Here is a 12,712-nt window from a genome sequence, read left to right on the forward strand (position 1 = left end):
TAGATTTTTCGAAGACTTTTGACTCGGTACCTCACGAGAGATTACTCATCAAGCTAAAAGCACTTGGTCTGGATGGTCAGGTGTTAGGATGGATCAAGGCATTTTTGAGCAATAGACGTCAACAAGTCTGCATTAATCAGACTGCACTATCAGACTGGACGGCTGTAACAAGCAGAGTGCCTCAAGGAAGTGTCATGGGGGCAATGATGGGGCCTATACTTTTCGTAGTGTTCATTAACGATTTGCCAGATGCTGTAGAATGTTTATGCTCCATGTACGCGGACAACACCAAGATGTATAACAGCGTGGAAACGAACGCCAAGCAACAAAGGCTTCAGAGTGATTTAGATAATCTGGTTGACTGGGCAGACACTTGGCAGCTTAATTTCAATGCTGACAAATGCAAAGTGCTACATTTGGGAAGGCAAAATAGACACTATTAGTATAATATGCAAAAGCATGGGAGTACGGAGCGCATTGAATTAAAAGCAACGGAACTTGAAAAGGACTTGGGTGTGAATGTGGACACAAGTTTGAAGTTTTCTCAGCACATCGAAATTCAGGTAAACAAGGCAAACAGACTGTTAGGTCTCATCAGGAGATCATTTGTATACCTGGAGCTGGACTCTCAGACTATAAAGATGCTTTTTTTAGCAATTGTTCAACCGCACTTAGAATTTCAAAATGTAGCGTGGTTGCCTTTCTTGGAAAGAGACAAAAAGCTCATTGAGAGTGTGTTACGTAGAGCAACCAAAGTAATAGCAGGGTTAAAAAATCTTGAGTATGAAAGAAGACTTGAGCGGATGAAAATACCGAGTATGACATACAGAAGAATGAGAAGTGATATGATTGAGTGTTACAAGTACACACACAATGTTTATAAGCTGGACAACAGTATACTAAAACTGGAATAGAATACAAACACCAGAGGTCACCATTACAAACTGGAGAAGCAACGCTGCAACACGAGCCTTCGTCAAAGGTTTTTCACCCAGCGTGTGGTGGAGAGGTGGAACAGACTGCCAGCACAGGTCACGGTGACAGGTGGTGGAGCATGGAGGCTCCCAGCGTCGATGCGTTTAAGAACAGACTGGACAAGGATCTTTTCATGACTGGCGATAGTTTGAAGTAGCTACTAGACTTCCACCGGGTTCGATAAGGAGCTAGCCTCAGCTAGGCATTTCAAATCTGAACATATATTTTTACATAGCTTTATCTAGTCCATACCATAGTGACAAAGCAGAGAGTTTTTTAGACTCACCCGCAAGTTCATTTTTGAGTCCTATAAGTAGACCAGTAAAGTATCATGGATACCAGCATTATCATAGGGTACCTAAACGCCATGGTCAGGAAGATGTGCCAGGTGCGCGGGAATTTATTTTGTCATTTTAACGACCTGTGCGGTGCGCCGTACTATGCTGGTAAAAAAATGCACCGTGCGCCGTACTTTAGAAAGCAAGACTTCAACTAAATAACTATTGCTGAGTCCAGGTGTTACAAGCGGTCAACGTGCGACTTCTTCTTCACCTACAACCCGCAACCACCACCACCAGAAAAGCTTGACCATGATGAGGGAAAAAAATTGATGTATCTCGGGCGTTACGTACTTTCGTTGAGCGTCTTCAACGAAGGAAAGGCAACTGACTTACTCTTCTCCACTGCAAAATTATAATTATTTCTCTTCGTTATTTATACTTATAAATACTATTATTTTTCGTAATCCGTTACATAACATAGTGATGTCTTCGCTGAAGTGTAGGCCCATAGTGACAAACCAGAGAGTTTTTAGAATCAGTTCATTTTTAATTTCCTCATTTACTCAAGATTTAAACCAATTTCTAATGTATGATAATGCCGGTATCCATGATACTTTGCTTGTCTACTTATAGGACTCAAAAATGAACTTGAGGGAGAGTCTAAAAAACTCTCTGCTTTGCCACTATGNACCAGTTCTTGAACCGTCCGTATAGATTTGGATATGCTTAGGATAGTGTTGCAGCCAGAAATCATTGAAGCAATTCTGAATTAATTCATGTGGCATATTAATTAAGGAACTGTTTTGTGAGTTGATCAGTATACTTGAAGTGATGTCCACTTGAGGAGGAATTGGATTTATCAAAGGAGTTGCAGCACGCTGAGGAAGTATAAGGCCCAGGTTTTGGAAGTTTGCACGTGCTCTGGCAGTGTAAGGCGTGTTGCCATAAACTCCCCGATCTGAGAACCCTAGCATGGTTGGCACATGATCATCTGCAGGCATGTACAAATATCTGATAGCCCACTTGGTGAACAAATATCTGAATCGGAGCTGAAGGGGTGCAATGAAACTTTCAACTTGCAGAGACATTATGGGTGTGGTCCGGCGTGCTCCCTGGATGTATCGGAGAGCAGAATTTTGAACGGTTTCTAGCTGGTTCAGTAAGGACTTTGGAATGTCCCATAAGATTGTGGAGCCATACTCCATCTTACTTCTTATGAAGGCTACATATATTCTGCGCAACAGTTGTCGGGATGCACCCCATTTCACTGAGCCAAGGGCCCGAAGCACCTGCAACCGCTTCAGGCAGGCAATTCGAGTTATCCGAACATGTTCCCTAGACGTGAGGTGTGGGGAATCAAAATGAAATCCTAGCACCTTCTGGCAAGCCACATACTTAATATTTCTGTTACAAACTCTAAGTGTAGTAGCAGGGACAGTCCGATGAGAGGTGAATATCTGATATGAGCACTTCACTGGGTTAAGATGAAACTGCCAGCGAGTGCACCACATCCTGATTTCATCAAGATCTGTCTCTTATACACATCTAGATGTGTATAAGAGACAGTGGCAACATTTTGTGACGTTTCATCATTGCTGACGCGTAGTGAAGTGTTTTGAGAGTCATGTGAAGGCAACAGAACTTACGTAATGCATACGTTTTTTTATAGTTTTTCATTTCTCGTTGCGTCCTTAAAGTGTCGGAATATACCGCGTTTACCCTACTTAAGAAATTGGTTAATATCTTCAGTTATTGAGGGAATTAAAAATGAACTGAATCCAAAAAAGCTCTGGTTTGCCACTATGATCTAGTCTGTTCTTGAACGCGTTCATACTTGGAGCGCCAACGATGTCATCGTTGAAGGGCAGTTGCCCTGTGTCAGCCTTGCAGTGCTGCCTGAGCTGAACACGATGGGCAAAAACAAACGGAGAAAACAAAGTGGAGCTTCAAGTCATTCAGACTCAGATTGAAACACTTGCTCCAGCCATGAAAACTCGTTACTCGCCTCTTTCGATCCCAATGCAATTCCATCTCTTTCACAACCACCTCCCTTTACCCTTAGCCATAGGCTTAACTCAGAACTCAGCACTTCAATGTAACCTGGATCTGCCTTCCCAAGTTCCCACACTAGCCATGGCGTGGTTGGTGCCCAGCCAATTTGTGTCTCTTTATCAAATGTTCTTCCCATGATGCCCAACATTACAACTAATTCTGGTATTCACAAGAATCACAACTTTGAGGGATTCTTAAGCTCTATCCCCCTTGATAATGCCAGGCCTTCCTTTGTGGAGTGACCAGCGCGTCATTTATCCTCGTAGAGTTTTGTTAAGGGACCTAAAACCTGCCTCCATTTGAGGAGCTTTCACAAAGTCATTTTTTGACGTACAGGGACGATATTTATACTGTTCGATGCGCAAGAAAACAACCTGTAAGATGAGATAAGAAACAGAAAAACTCAAAATTTTCAAATTTTAGGGTAGCCGATCCTCTTAATAGCTATTAATTAAAAGCCTAAATAAGTAGTGTTCAATATTCAATAGTGTTATAATTCCAAGCTGTGTCGTATTCCAATACAGCTCACACAGCGATCGGAATTCAAACACAAGAGTGTCGGCATTACGAATTAGTAGAGTTTGAAGCGCAGCCGGAATTAGTCTCACAAAATGCCCAATTTAGTCATACACAGTGTCACATTGTGTCGGAATATATGGATTTGGTAGGTTTGCATTCTAAAGGTTTTTAAATACATATGGCAACATTTTGTGAGGTTTCATTGTTGCTGGTGCGCAGTCAGCAGTGCAGGCAGTCTCCTGGCACCTGGCTCCTTCCATTTAATTATTTTAAACAGCAATGAGGTTCTCAATATAAGAATTACTTACCTCATCTTAAGCTACTAGTGCTACTAACTACAGCCTACTACCTAGTACCTACTGGCTACTGCTAGGCTGCTCGTGAGTCGTGGGCCGTGGCCCTGTCATTACAATTATTCATTTCATAACATAATTACATATGATAGCAGCTAAAACCAAAGGAAAAAGGCAGCAAGATAAAGTGCCCGTAGACTTCAGTTTAGCCTCGAGGCTGCTTGAGTCGTCATTAATAATTTCAAAACTTTCCGTCATCAGCAATAAAGTTTACACAATTCTACGGAAATATACATATATTTGCAAGAAAATTATTCTACTAGGACGAGGAAATATAACACAGAAATTCTCTATCTTTCATGCAGTGCCACAAACCACCACTAACACACGAGACGAAAATGACAGCGCGATACCGACGTGACGTTCGAAGGAGAAGTGAATTGGGGCCCGCAGGTCATGCAGAAGAAATGTATATCGTTTCATGGTTAAATACGAAATATTACAAATATATTCCCCATTATATACAGAACCGGGTCATCAATTTTAGTGCGACGAGTAACTAAAATAAAATTATTCATAATATAAGGCAATTTTACTTCTAGAGCTAAAGTTAGGTTTTCCCAGATTCGTTTTATCATTTATGATCATCATTTATCACATGCCATGGTGTTCGTTTATACTGATATTATTTATACTTTTTAGTTTCATGTTGGAGTTACTTGATCTTGAGTTCGTTATGTGCAAGCCGAATTCGTGTATGATGATTATCCAGGCATTCGCGAATTTATTAGCAATATTTTTTCCGTAAGTATGGATGAAGTGAGAAGAGTATTCGTGGTGTTCCATCTGTGGCAGTGGCCAGTGGGCAGTGCCCTGGCAAAATTATGGCTAGATACATCGTATCAAAACAGTTCGAACAAACTTGAATTTTGAAGGACTTATTTTTTAATTTATGACGAGTTATCACTGATTCTATTAACCTCTGCTTATACATATTTCTGCTTTCTTGCATTTCTGACTTTGGTGTTTTTATGATGCCAAAATAACTAACTAAAATCTAAATAGCTACCTAAGTTAGCTAGTACATGTCTTTCAGTTTTTTTCAGTAAAAATTCATAATATCATATTTACCTCTTTATTAATAGCTTTATGTCTTGATATATATCCAATTATCCAAATATCTTTCAAATGCTCCATGGCTCTACTGGATGATGAAAACCGCCTGACAGTAGAGTTTACTTCTGTGTCAACTGGTGCAGGTACATATTTTCATTTAATTTTGGTAAATTATTTCATACTGTATTAATTATTGCTCATCATTTAGTTTAATTATATTAGTAAAGTTTAAATTTTAGTATGGATTTCAATTGGTATTTTATGTAGGGTTAACGTGGTATATTCCGTCATCGTGGGTAATTCCATCACCTCTCTAGTTTTTCCTTTATATTAAGCTTTGTTTTAGTTCCATGCGTTCGTTGATAGTTGAAATGGTGACGTCATACATTTGTGCGTCGCATAGTGGCAAAGCAGAGAGTTTTTTAGACTCTCCCCCAAGTTCATTTTTGAGTCCTATTAGTAGGCCAGTAAAGTATCCTGGATACCAAAATTATCATACTTAAGAAATTGGTATAGGGTAAACGCGGTATATTCCGACATCGTAGGTAATTCCGTCACTTCTCTAGTTTTTCCTTTATATTAAGCTTTGTTTTAGTTCCATGCGTTCATTGATGGTTGAAATGGTGACGTCATACATTTGCGTGTCGAAATACTGCAAAACCAGATGCGGACGTACGCCAAGACAAGCCAGATGCGGACGTACGGTGCGTCAGGACAAGCCAGATGCGGACGTACGCCAGGCGTGTGCGCCAATAAAGTTATTTTAGCTCTTTGTATGCCGCGTTGTACGCCAGTAGAAGGGCTTGGAGCCTCGTTTACGCCGGATTAATCCGCAGAAAACGGCACCATCCTGGGTATGGTATATACCTACCTATCTACCCTATTTTTTAATTAATAAAAAATAGGTAATGAGTAATATGATTTGTTTAAATTTTAAATTTTCAAAAAGCAGGTGTGGGACCATTATGGAAAATTTGGCAAAAACCACCTGTGAATGTCTAAAAAATTTATCACATTTATGGTTAATTGCACAATTTTTTTTATCAAATTATTATAGGTAGATTGTTATTATAAATGGTTATGGATCATGTTTTTCAAATTGTTTTGAAATTTATTCCAGGAATTATAATATATTCTCTAGACTCTAAATAATAATAAAAAATTGCAGAAATTGGTAAAGTCCAATTTCAGAGTTTCATGTCTTTTTTGGAGCCTAATTAGGAATATTGGCCAGAATTTTCCAAAATTCTGGGTAAAAGTTATTGTATTATGGATAATTTTCAAAAATTACAGACAAAAAATTGATAATTTTTCTCATTTTTATGTACCCAAAAAACCCAACCTTACTCATTTCATACCTACCATTTTAATGTGCGCATGTCATGATGTCAGGTAATAGCCAGGGCTGGAAAAGTTAAATTTTTTCTGAAATATCGCGGCTCTAAGATATAATTTCAGTAGGTATAAATCTTGTGGCTTTAAGGTCATAAATTTTTGTTTAATTGAAAAAATCAAGGTTTGCACTTTGCAAACATGTCATTTCATAAAAATTTTAAACTTCTGCAATCCGCAGTATATACTGTCAGACGGGGTAAAAAGGGACAGGCGGGATAAATAGGGACAGGCGGGATAAATAGGGACACGCGTCCCACATATCGTAGAAATGTTGTAGCAGCTAAACTAATCAAAATATTGCAAAACTAAAAATAGTGGCGTAAACTTCAACATTTTTACTATCTATTATGTATAAAGCTAGTCAAGAAATCAAACATTTACCATCTCTAAAAAATCACTGAAAAAAGTGTGAAAAGTGCAATTTTGGAAAAGTACCTCTGCTAAGGTCTGGAGCAAAAAAAAAATTTGCTGTATTAAAAAATTTTACTTACATAAANAAAATGGTGCAAAATTAAAATCCCAGTCCTGTAAGCTCACAGATACAGAAGGAATGCTATACAACTGCTGATATGAAGCTTGCAGTGGATAAGGTTGTTGTCAATGCTCAATGGCATGTCCATTGAAAAGGTTATATCACATCAATAATACAGTAATATCATCAATAATATGGTAATATAGTATGCATATGGTAAAATCATATCAATAAAGGAAAAACATGTACAAATCGCAGAAAATTTCATTTATTCTACATCTTCATAATCTACTAGGGAAGAAGAGCACTGTTAGTAGGTAATAGATGAGTACACAGTGCAGGATTAAAATGTTTTAAAATTAAATTTTATTTCTAATGTTTCAAATAACCCCTCTCTCAGAGGTAATTTGGGACGCTTTTCTTTTGTGTCTTGCACCTTACAAATAGCATATGGAATTTTTCAGGGATGCCATACAATAGCCCTTGCCAAGACCTTTAAAATGAGCCCAAACTTGTTTATGAAATGTTTCATGGTAGGAAGTTATTAATGAAAAATGCTCGAAATTGTCGCTTATTACTCTGTTTGACAGCACTAATCTTATAATTTTTACAGGTTGATTAATCAATTGATTGTGATTAATCTAGAATTGTACTGAAAATTCTTCACATGACTTGGTGTCATTAATTGATATTTGATTGTGCACTCTGCACAATATTATTTTATTATGCTAAATAGGTATCATAATAGTACGTGCAATAAATTAGTCCATTAGTGTAATAAATTGCAGATTTTATGAATGTTTACTTCTTAAGCTGAAAATAGGTTTCTGAAGCCACAGGTTTATGTTTTATAATTTATATTAAACCTGATCATTTTTGAAACAGTAAAATGCAACTGCAAAATTGAACTGAAATATTTAATCAATTTATTTCATTTGGAATCCACTCAAAATCTCAGTACAAATATAAGGTTTGACTCGTGTGCATTATTCAAAAAGACATAATGGAAATTTTCAGTTGAAAACCATGTAAATTAAATTCATTTGAATTGCTACGTATAACAAATGAAATTTCCTAAACATTGCAGATTTCACAGAATACAACATCATTGTACATGTGGGAAATGTGCAATGGGCTGTCAAACATCGTTATAAGGATTTCCAGTGTCTTCACCAACGTCTCACTACTAACCATGGAATTTCTAAACATCTTCTACCACCCAAGAAAATCATTGGAAACAAGGATCCTACTTTTATTGAGAGAAGAAGAATTGACTTACAAGCTTATTTGCAGGTACTCCATTAGAATGACCTGTTTGCTGCTGGTTTGGGTTGTGAATTTCATCTTTAACATTCTAGTAAATTTTTTTCTAACATTAGAAACTAAACCTTTTTAACATTCATGTTCTATTTACCACACATTTAAAATTTTTTTTATTCAAATCTCAAACTGGTTTGAGGGTCTCTTTCTACTCATAAGGCATTACCATGCATTTTTATTTACAGTTCTAGTTTTTTCAGGGTGTTGTTGCATTGATGCAGCGTGCCATAGCTGATGAACTCGCCGAGTTCCTCTTGCTGCCACAGTATGAGATGTTGTACCTGGGACGTAGTCTGGCTTCTGATCAGCGCTTCACATCTCATCAAAAACAAACGCAGCTCACTGTGCTGGAGGTATATTAATAATTGTGTGCTTTTTGTTGTTGCTCTTTCACCTCACATCAACTGTTTAGTTTTCTATCTGTGTTGTGAAAAAAATTTTTGGCCACCATCATTGTGTTCCTCATTAAAAATGAAATAAAATTCTTTTCAGCACATGTTAATCATTGTTTACTGGTACAATATACAGACCACAATCCTTTTTTCAGTTTGTTACACTCCCAACTTCCATTCAGATGCATGCAGTGAGTACAATTGAGCTGTGCGCATCACATCCCACATCAGGGGGCATGCACGACATGGTGCAGTTGGCTGAGGGTGCTGCTCGTATGCGGTCTCTCACCATCACAGGATCCTGGCACAAGTGGCGGTGGGTGTCCATTGAATGCCAACAAGTTTGTTGATTTTGAGCCTTGAAATTTAAAATGAATTTTATGTAATCTGTTGTAAAATTGACTGAAAAAATAACATAAATTCTTTATAATTGTTGAATTTGTTGAGGATCCATCAGTGGTAATATAGTGTGAAATTTTCACACTGTATACACTAGTATATATAGTGTGAAATTTTCACTTTTTTGTAAAATACATTGAAATTTTTTTTGGTTTCAATCTATATATCCTAATTAGCTATTATTTACTGTTGAATTATAATAGCTGCTTTTAATGAATGGAAGTGATCATTTTGAATAAGCTATTTATTTGTGCCTCCAATTGCTTTAAATTATACTTAGGCTACAAGTTCTGGGGTCAGCATCAGACAATTTTATAACAAAACGTTATTTTAATTTCACATTGCAGTTATAGGTAGCTTTTGTGATTGTATTCCATCCATACAATCATGACGAGTTTTTCCTTGCAGTGAGAGCAATATCATTCCAAATGAGCTGGAATTCAACTTCAACCTGTTCAAGAAGCTACACATGCTTCACCTCCAAGATTGTAACGTGTTGAAGATCACTGATGCATCCAGTCTACGCAGAAGCCTTGTTAAGTTGAATGCTCCAGGATGCGGCTTACAGCGCATATGTGACTTATTATTATGTGACGCTGTACACCGCTACTTCAGTGAAGAGGACATGGAAGTTCTTCAATCCTTGCCTCAGTGGGCTCCTCTGAAAGACCTAAACCTTAGCAACAATGCCATTGCATCTATTGACCTCTCTGTGAGCTTGTGTCGCAAACTTGAGACTATTAATCTTTCAGGAAACAAGTTATCCAGTTTAGATTATCTCACCAAACTTCCATACCTGATATCAGTTGTGGCGTCTAATAACTCGATAGTTGAATTGCCTGACTTGCATACCAAGCTTGGCAACCTTGTCCACTTAGACTTGTCAAGAAATAAAATGAGGTCTCTCATTGGGCTTGCATGTTTATATTCTCTGGTGTCATTAGACGTTTCAAGTAACTTGATTACAGATATCAAGGAAGTAGAACATTTGTCGAAATTACCATGTTTAGAGGACGTGGTTCTTACTGGAAATCCAGTTGCTACCATTGTAGACTACCGCACGAAAGTGCTCGAGTGTTTTGGCAGCCGATGTTCAGAGATCTGTCTCGATTTAGAACGCCCAACACAGCGAGAACTGGACAAAGTTGCTGTCTTGCAGGCGCTTCGCTCGGCAAAGGAGAGTAACGTGAGCAAGTTGCCGGTGTTGAGTATGACGAGTCCTGTATTGCCTTTGCAGGTTACTGCATCTTCTACCGTACTTATGCCCGTACCTGATCTTGCTACTGCTGTAGAGGAGGCTACGAAACTTGAGTAAAATGTTCCGACGTTTAAAATTCGATTAAACGGTTATTAATTGTAAATGTATAATCGTAGTTATTGTTTTATCATGAAGAAATTCACTGAAATACTTTTTAGTTTTGTACAAAGAATTGCTATTGCACTCACACTGCCAGCTTTTTACTTACATGTATTGATAGACCTTCTACAAAAGGTTTCCTTCAAGATTTTCAGTACCATCTCATGTTGACCAATTGCAAATTTTGACTCGGAAACTTATCTTACTACTTCTATACATTGCAACATTGGCATCATTTTAGTGATGACAAGACAGCACAATGTGGTTTCCAATTTAAGGGTTTAAATAATTTAATTTTGTTATATAACTATTGGAATGGAAAGTGTACCGTGACCGCTACCTTTTTGTATTGTATTTTCGACGAGGGTTTCCAGTGCAATGTTGTGTCTCAAATGTACGACAGAGTGAAAGTAATATTTACTGAACTGTTCACAACAGTTTATTTTTAATGATTATTTCTTCCATTTTGCAGAGTATTTAGTGATAGATCACGTGGGGGCGTGCATGTACATTGTGCATACGTACAATGAATGAATGAATGAATGTACATTCTACATACTTTGCATGCTGTATAAAGTGTCTATTGTTATCGTGTACGCTAAGGTAAGCCAACAAGTAACCGTCCTGAAGGTTTGAACTGTTTTCTGGACTTCCACGGTGTCTTGAGTGTAAGAGCTATGAAATTATCCGAAGCCAAAGAATTTATGATCACTTATTTCGTTAAAATATGTGTGGCGAACCTAAAATCGCTTATGGTTATGTTGAATATTTTTGCACAATAATGCATAAATTTGCTTGAAATGGGAAGAAAATGGGGTAGATTTTCGATAAAAATATAGTTAGTTTTGAAACTAATTTTCAGTTCTCAGTGAAGTTGCGAATTTATCTTTTATCTTAAATTTCTATGCATAGGTAAATCGCAGCCTTTATGTAGTTATTTGTATCGTCACGTAGCGATGTTATCAAATTTTGTGTTGGTATTTGAGTGCTTCCTGGGTTTTCGTAATTGACCTCTACTTTTTAAAAACTCCATCTCATGGTGGTGATGAATGCCAATTAGTTTGTATTTTAGTATATCATTCTGGTACCAGTTCTCTGTGACATCCGCCATAGATCGTAATCATTCGCTTCAACACCCCGTATCTGTAATCGCGCACAAGCACGGCCCAGATTGCCGAAACACGAACTCCCAACTGACTGCTTTCTCGCTTAACACGAATGTTTACAGGAAGCTAAAACGATTAAGCAATAATTCTGTTTTATGCCAAGTAGTCATTGTGGGGTCATTTTGTGTTGACAGAATATTTCGTCAAAATATTTATATATTGATTAGTTTGAAAACTGTATTACTTATTCCCATACGAGTGTTCTGTTGTTACACAAGTATGCATTCGTATCAACTATCTATGTATATTTTTGAGTCTTCTTGTGCTGTAATCTGGTAATGTTAATCGTGATGCATTCGAAGGTTCTTGATAAACATGAAACTGAATGATTAGGTCACGAATCCCGTTGATTGCTGTTCGAATTATTAGCGAAGTGAGCACAGACAAATTAGTAAAAAGAAATATTAATAATTATCGTACTTTAAATTTTAACTGGATACCAGAATTATAAACATCTCATTATATTCCGAGGCACAGTAACTCGTAAAACATCATTAATTAAATATCTTGAATATTTATTATTGTCTGTCATTCTGAACGACGACATCACGAACCCACTTATGTATTTATATTAAAGTTAACTATTTAATTCTGTACCTATTTAAAATTGATTGGCTTCGTAATATTCATTTTGGGTCAGTTTTTATGTTGATATTTCTATGCAATAAAATATTCTTGCTGTTGGTGTTTGACACTCCTAAGTTCTTGCTCACCACTGACCCCAGTGGCACGACTCACCACTGATACCAGTGGCGCGACTCACCACTGATACCAGTGGCGCGACTCACCAATGACGCCACTCACCACTGATACCAGTTGCGCGACTCACCACTGATACCAGTGGCGCGACTCTCCAATGACGCCACTCACCACTGACACCAGTGGCGTGACTCACCACTGACGCCACTCACCACTGACGCCACTGAATGATGGCTGAGAGAAACACAAGGGGCCAGTAACGCCGAGATCTATTAA

At 37.7% G+C, this 12,712-nt stretch overlaps 1 protein-coding gene across 1 annotated transcript; it reads left to right on the forward strand.

Moving 5' to 3' along the window:
* The first annotated feature begins 4,978 nt into the window (after nucleotides 1–4,978).
* LOC108673531 (nischarin) lies at nucleotides 4,979–12,417 on the forward strand. The gene is made up of 5 exons (XM_018161378.2): nucleotides 4,979–5,379; nucleotides 8,191–8,396; nucleotides 8,624–8,776; nucleotides 8,998–9,131; nucleotides 9,623–12,417. The coding sequence occupies exons 1-5, from the start codon at nucleotides 5,316–5,318 to the stop codon at nucleotides 10,527–10,529; spliced, it is 1,464 nt and encodes a 487-aa protein (XP_018016867.1). The 5' UTR covers nucleotides 4,979–5,315; the 3' UTR covers nucleotides 10,530–12,417.
* The last annotated feature ends 295 nt before the right edge of the window (nucleotides 12,418–12,712 follow it).

Source organism: Hyalella azteca, unplaced genomic scaffold, assembly GCF_000764305.2.
Source record: "Hyalella azteca isolate HAZT.00-mixed unplaced genomic scaffold, Hazt_2.0.2 contig3384, whole genome shotgun sequence".
NCBI lineage: Eukaryota > Metazoa > Arthropoda > Malacostraca > Amphipoda > Hyalellidae > Hyalella > Hyalella azteca.

Excerpts from the sequence above, each read along its gene's own strand:
- LOC108673531 (XM_018161378.2), top strand. The coding sequence starts at position 5,316 with ATGGCTCTACTGGATGATGAAAACCGCCTGACAGTAGAGTTTACTTCT. Across the intron at positions 5,380-8,190 it reads TTCTGTGTCAACTGGTGCAG|ATTTCACAGAATACAACATC; the intron begins GTACATATTTTC and ends TAAACATTGCAG. Across the intron at positions 8,777-8,997 it reads CGCAGCTCACTGTGCTGGAG|ATGCATGCAGTGAGTACAAT; the intron begins GTATATTAATAA and ends ACTTCCATTCAG.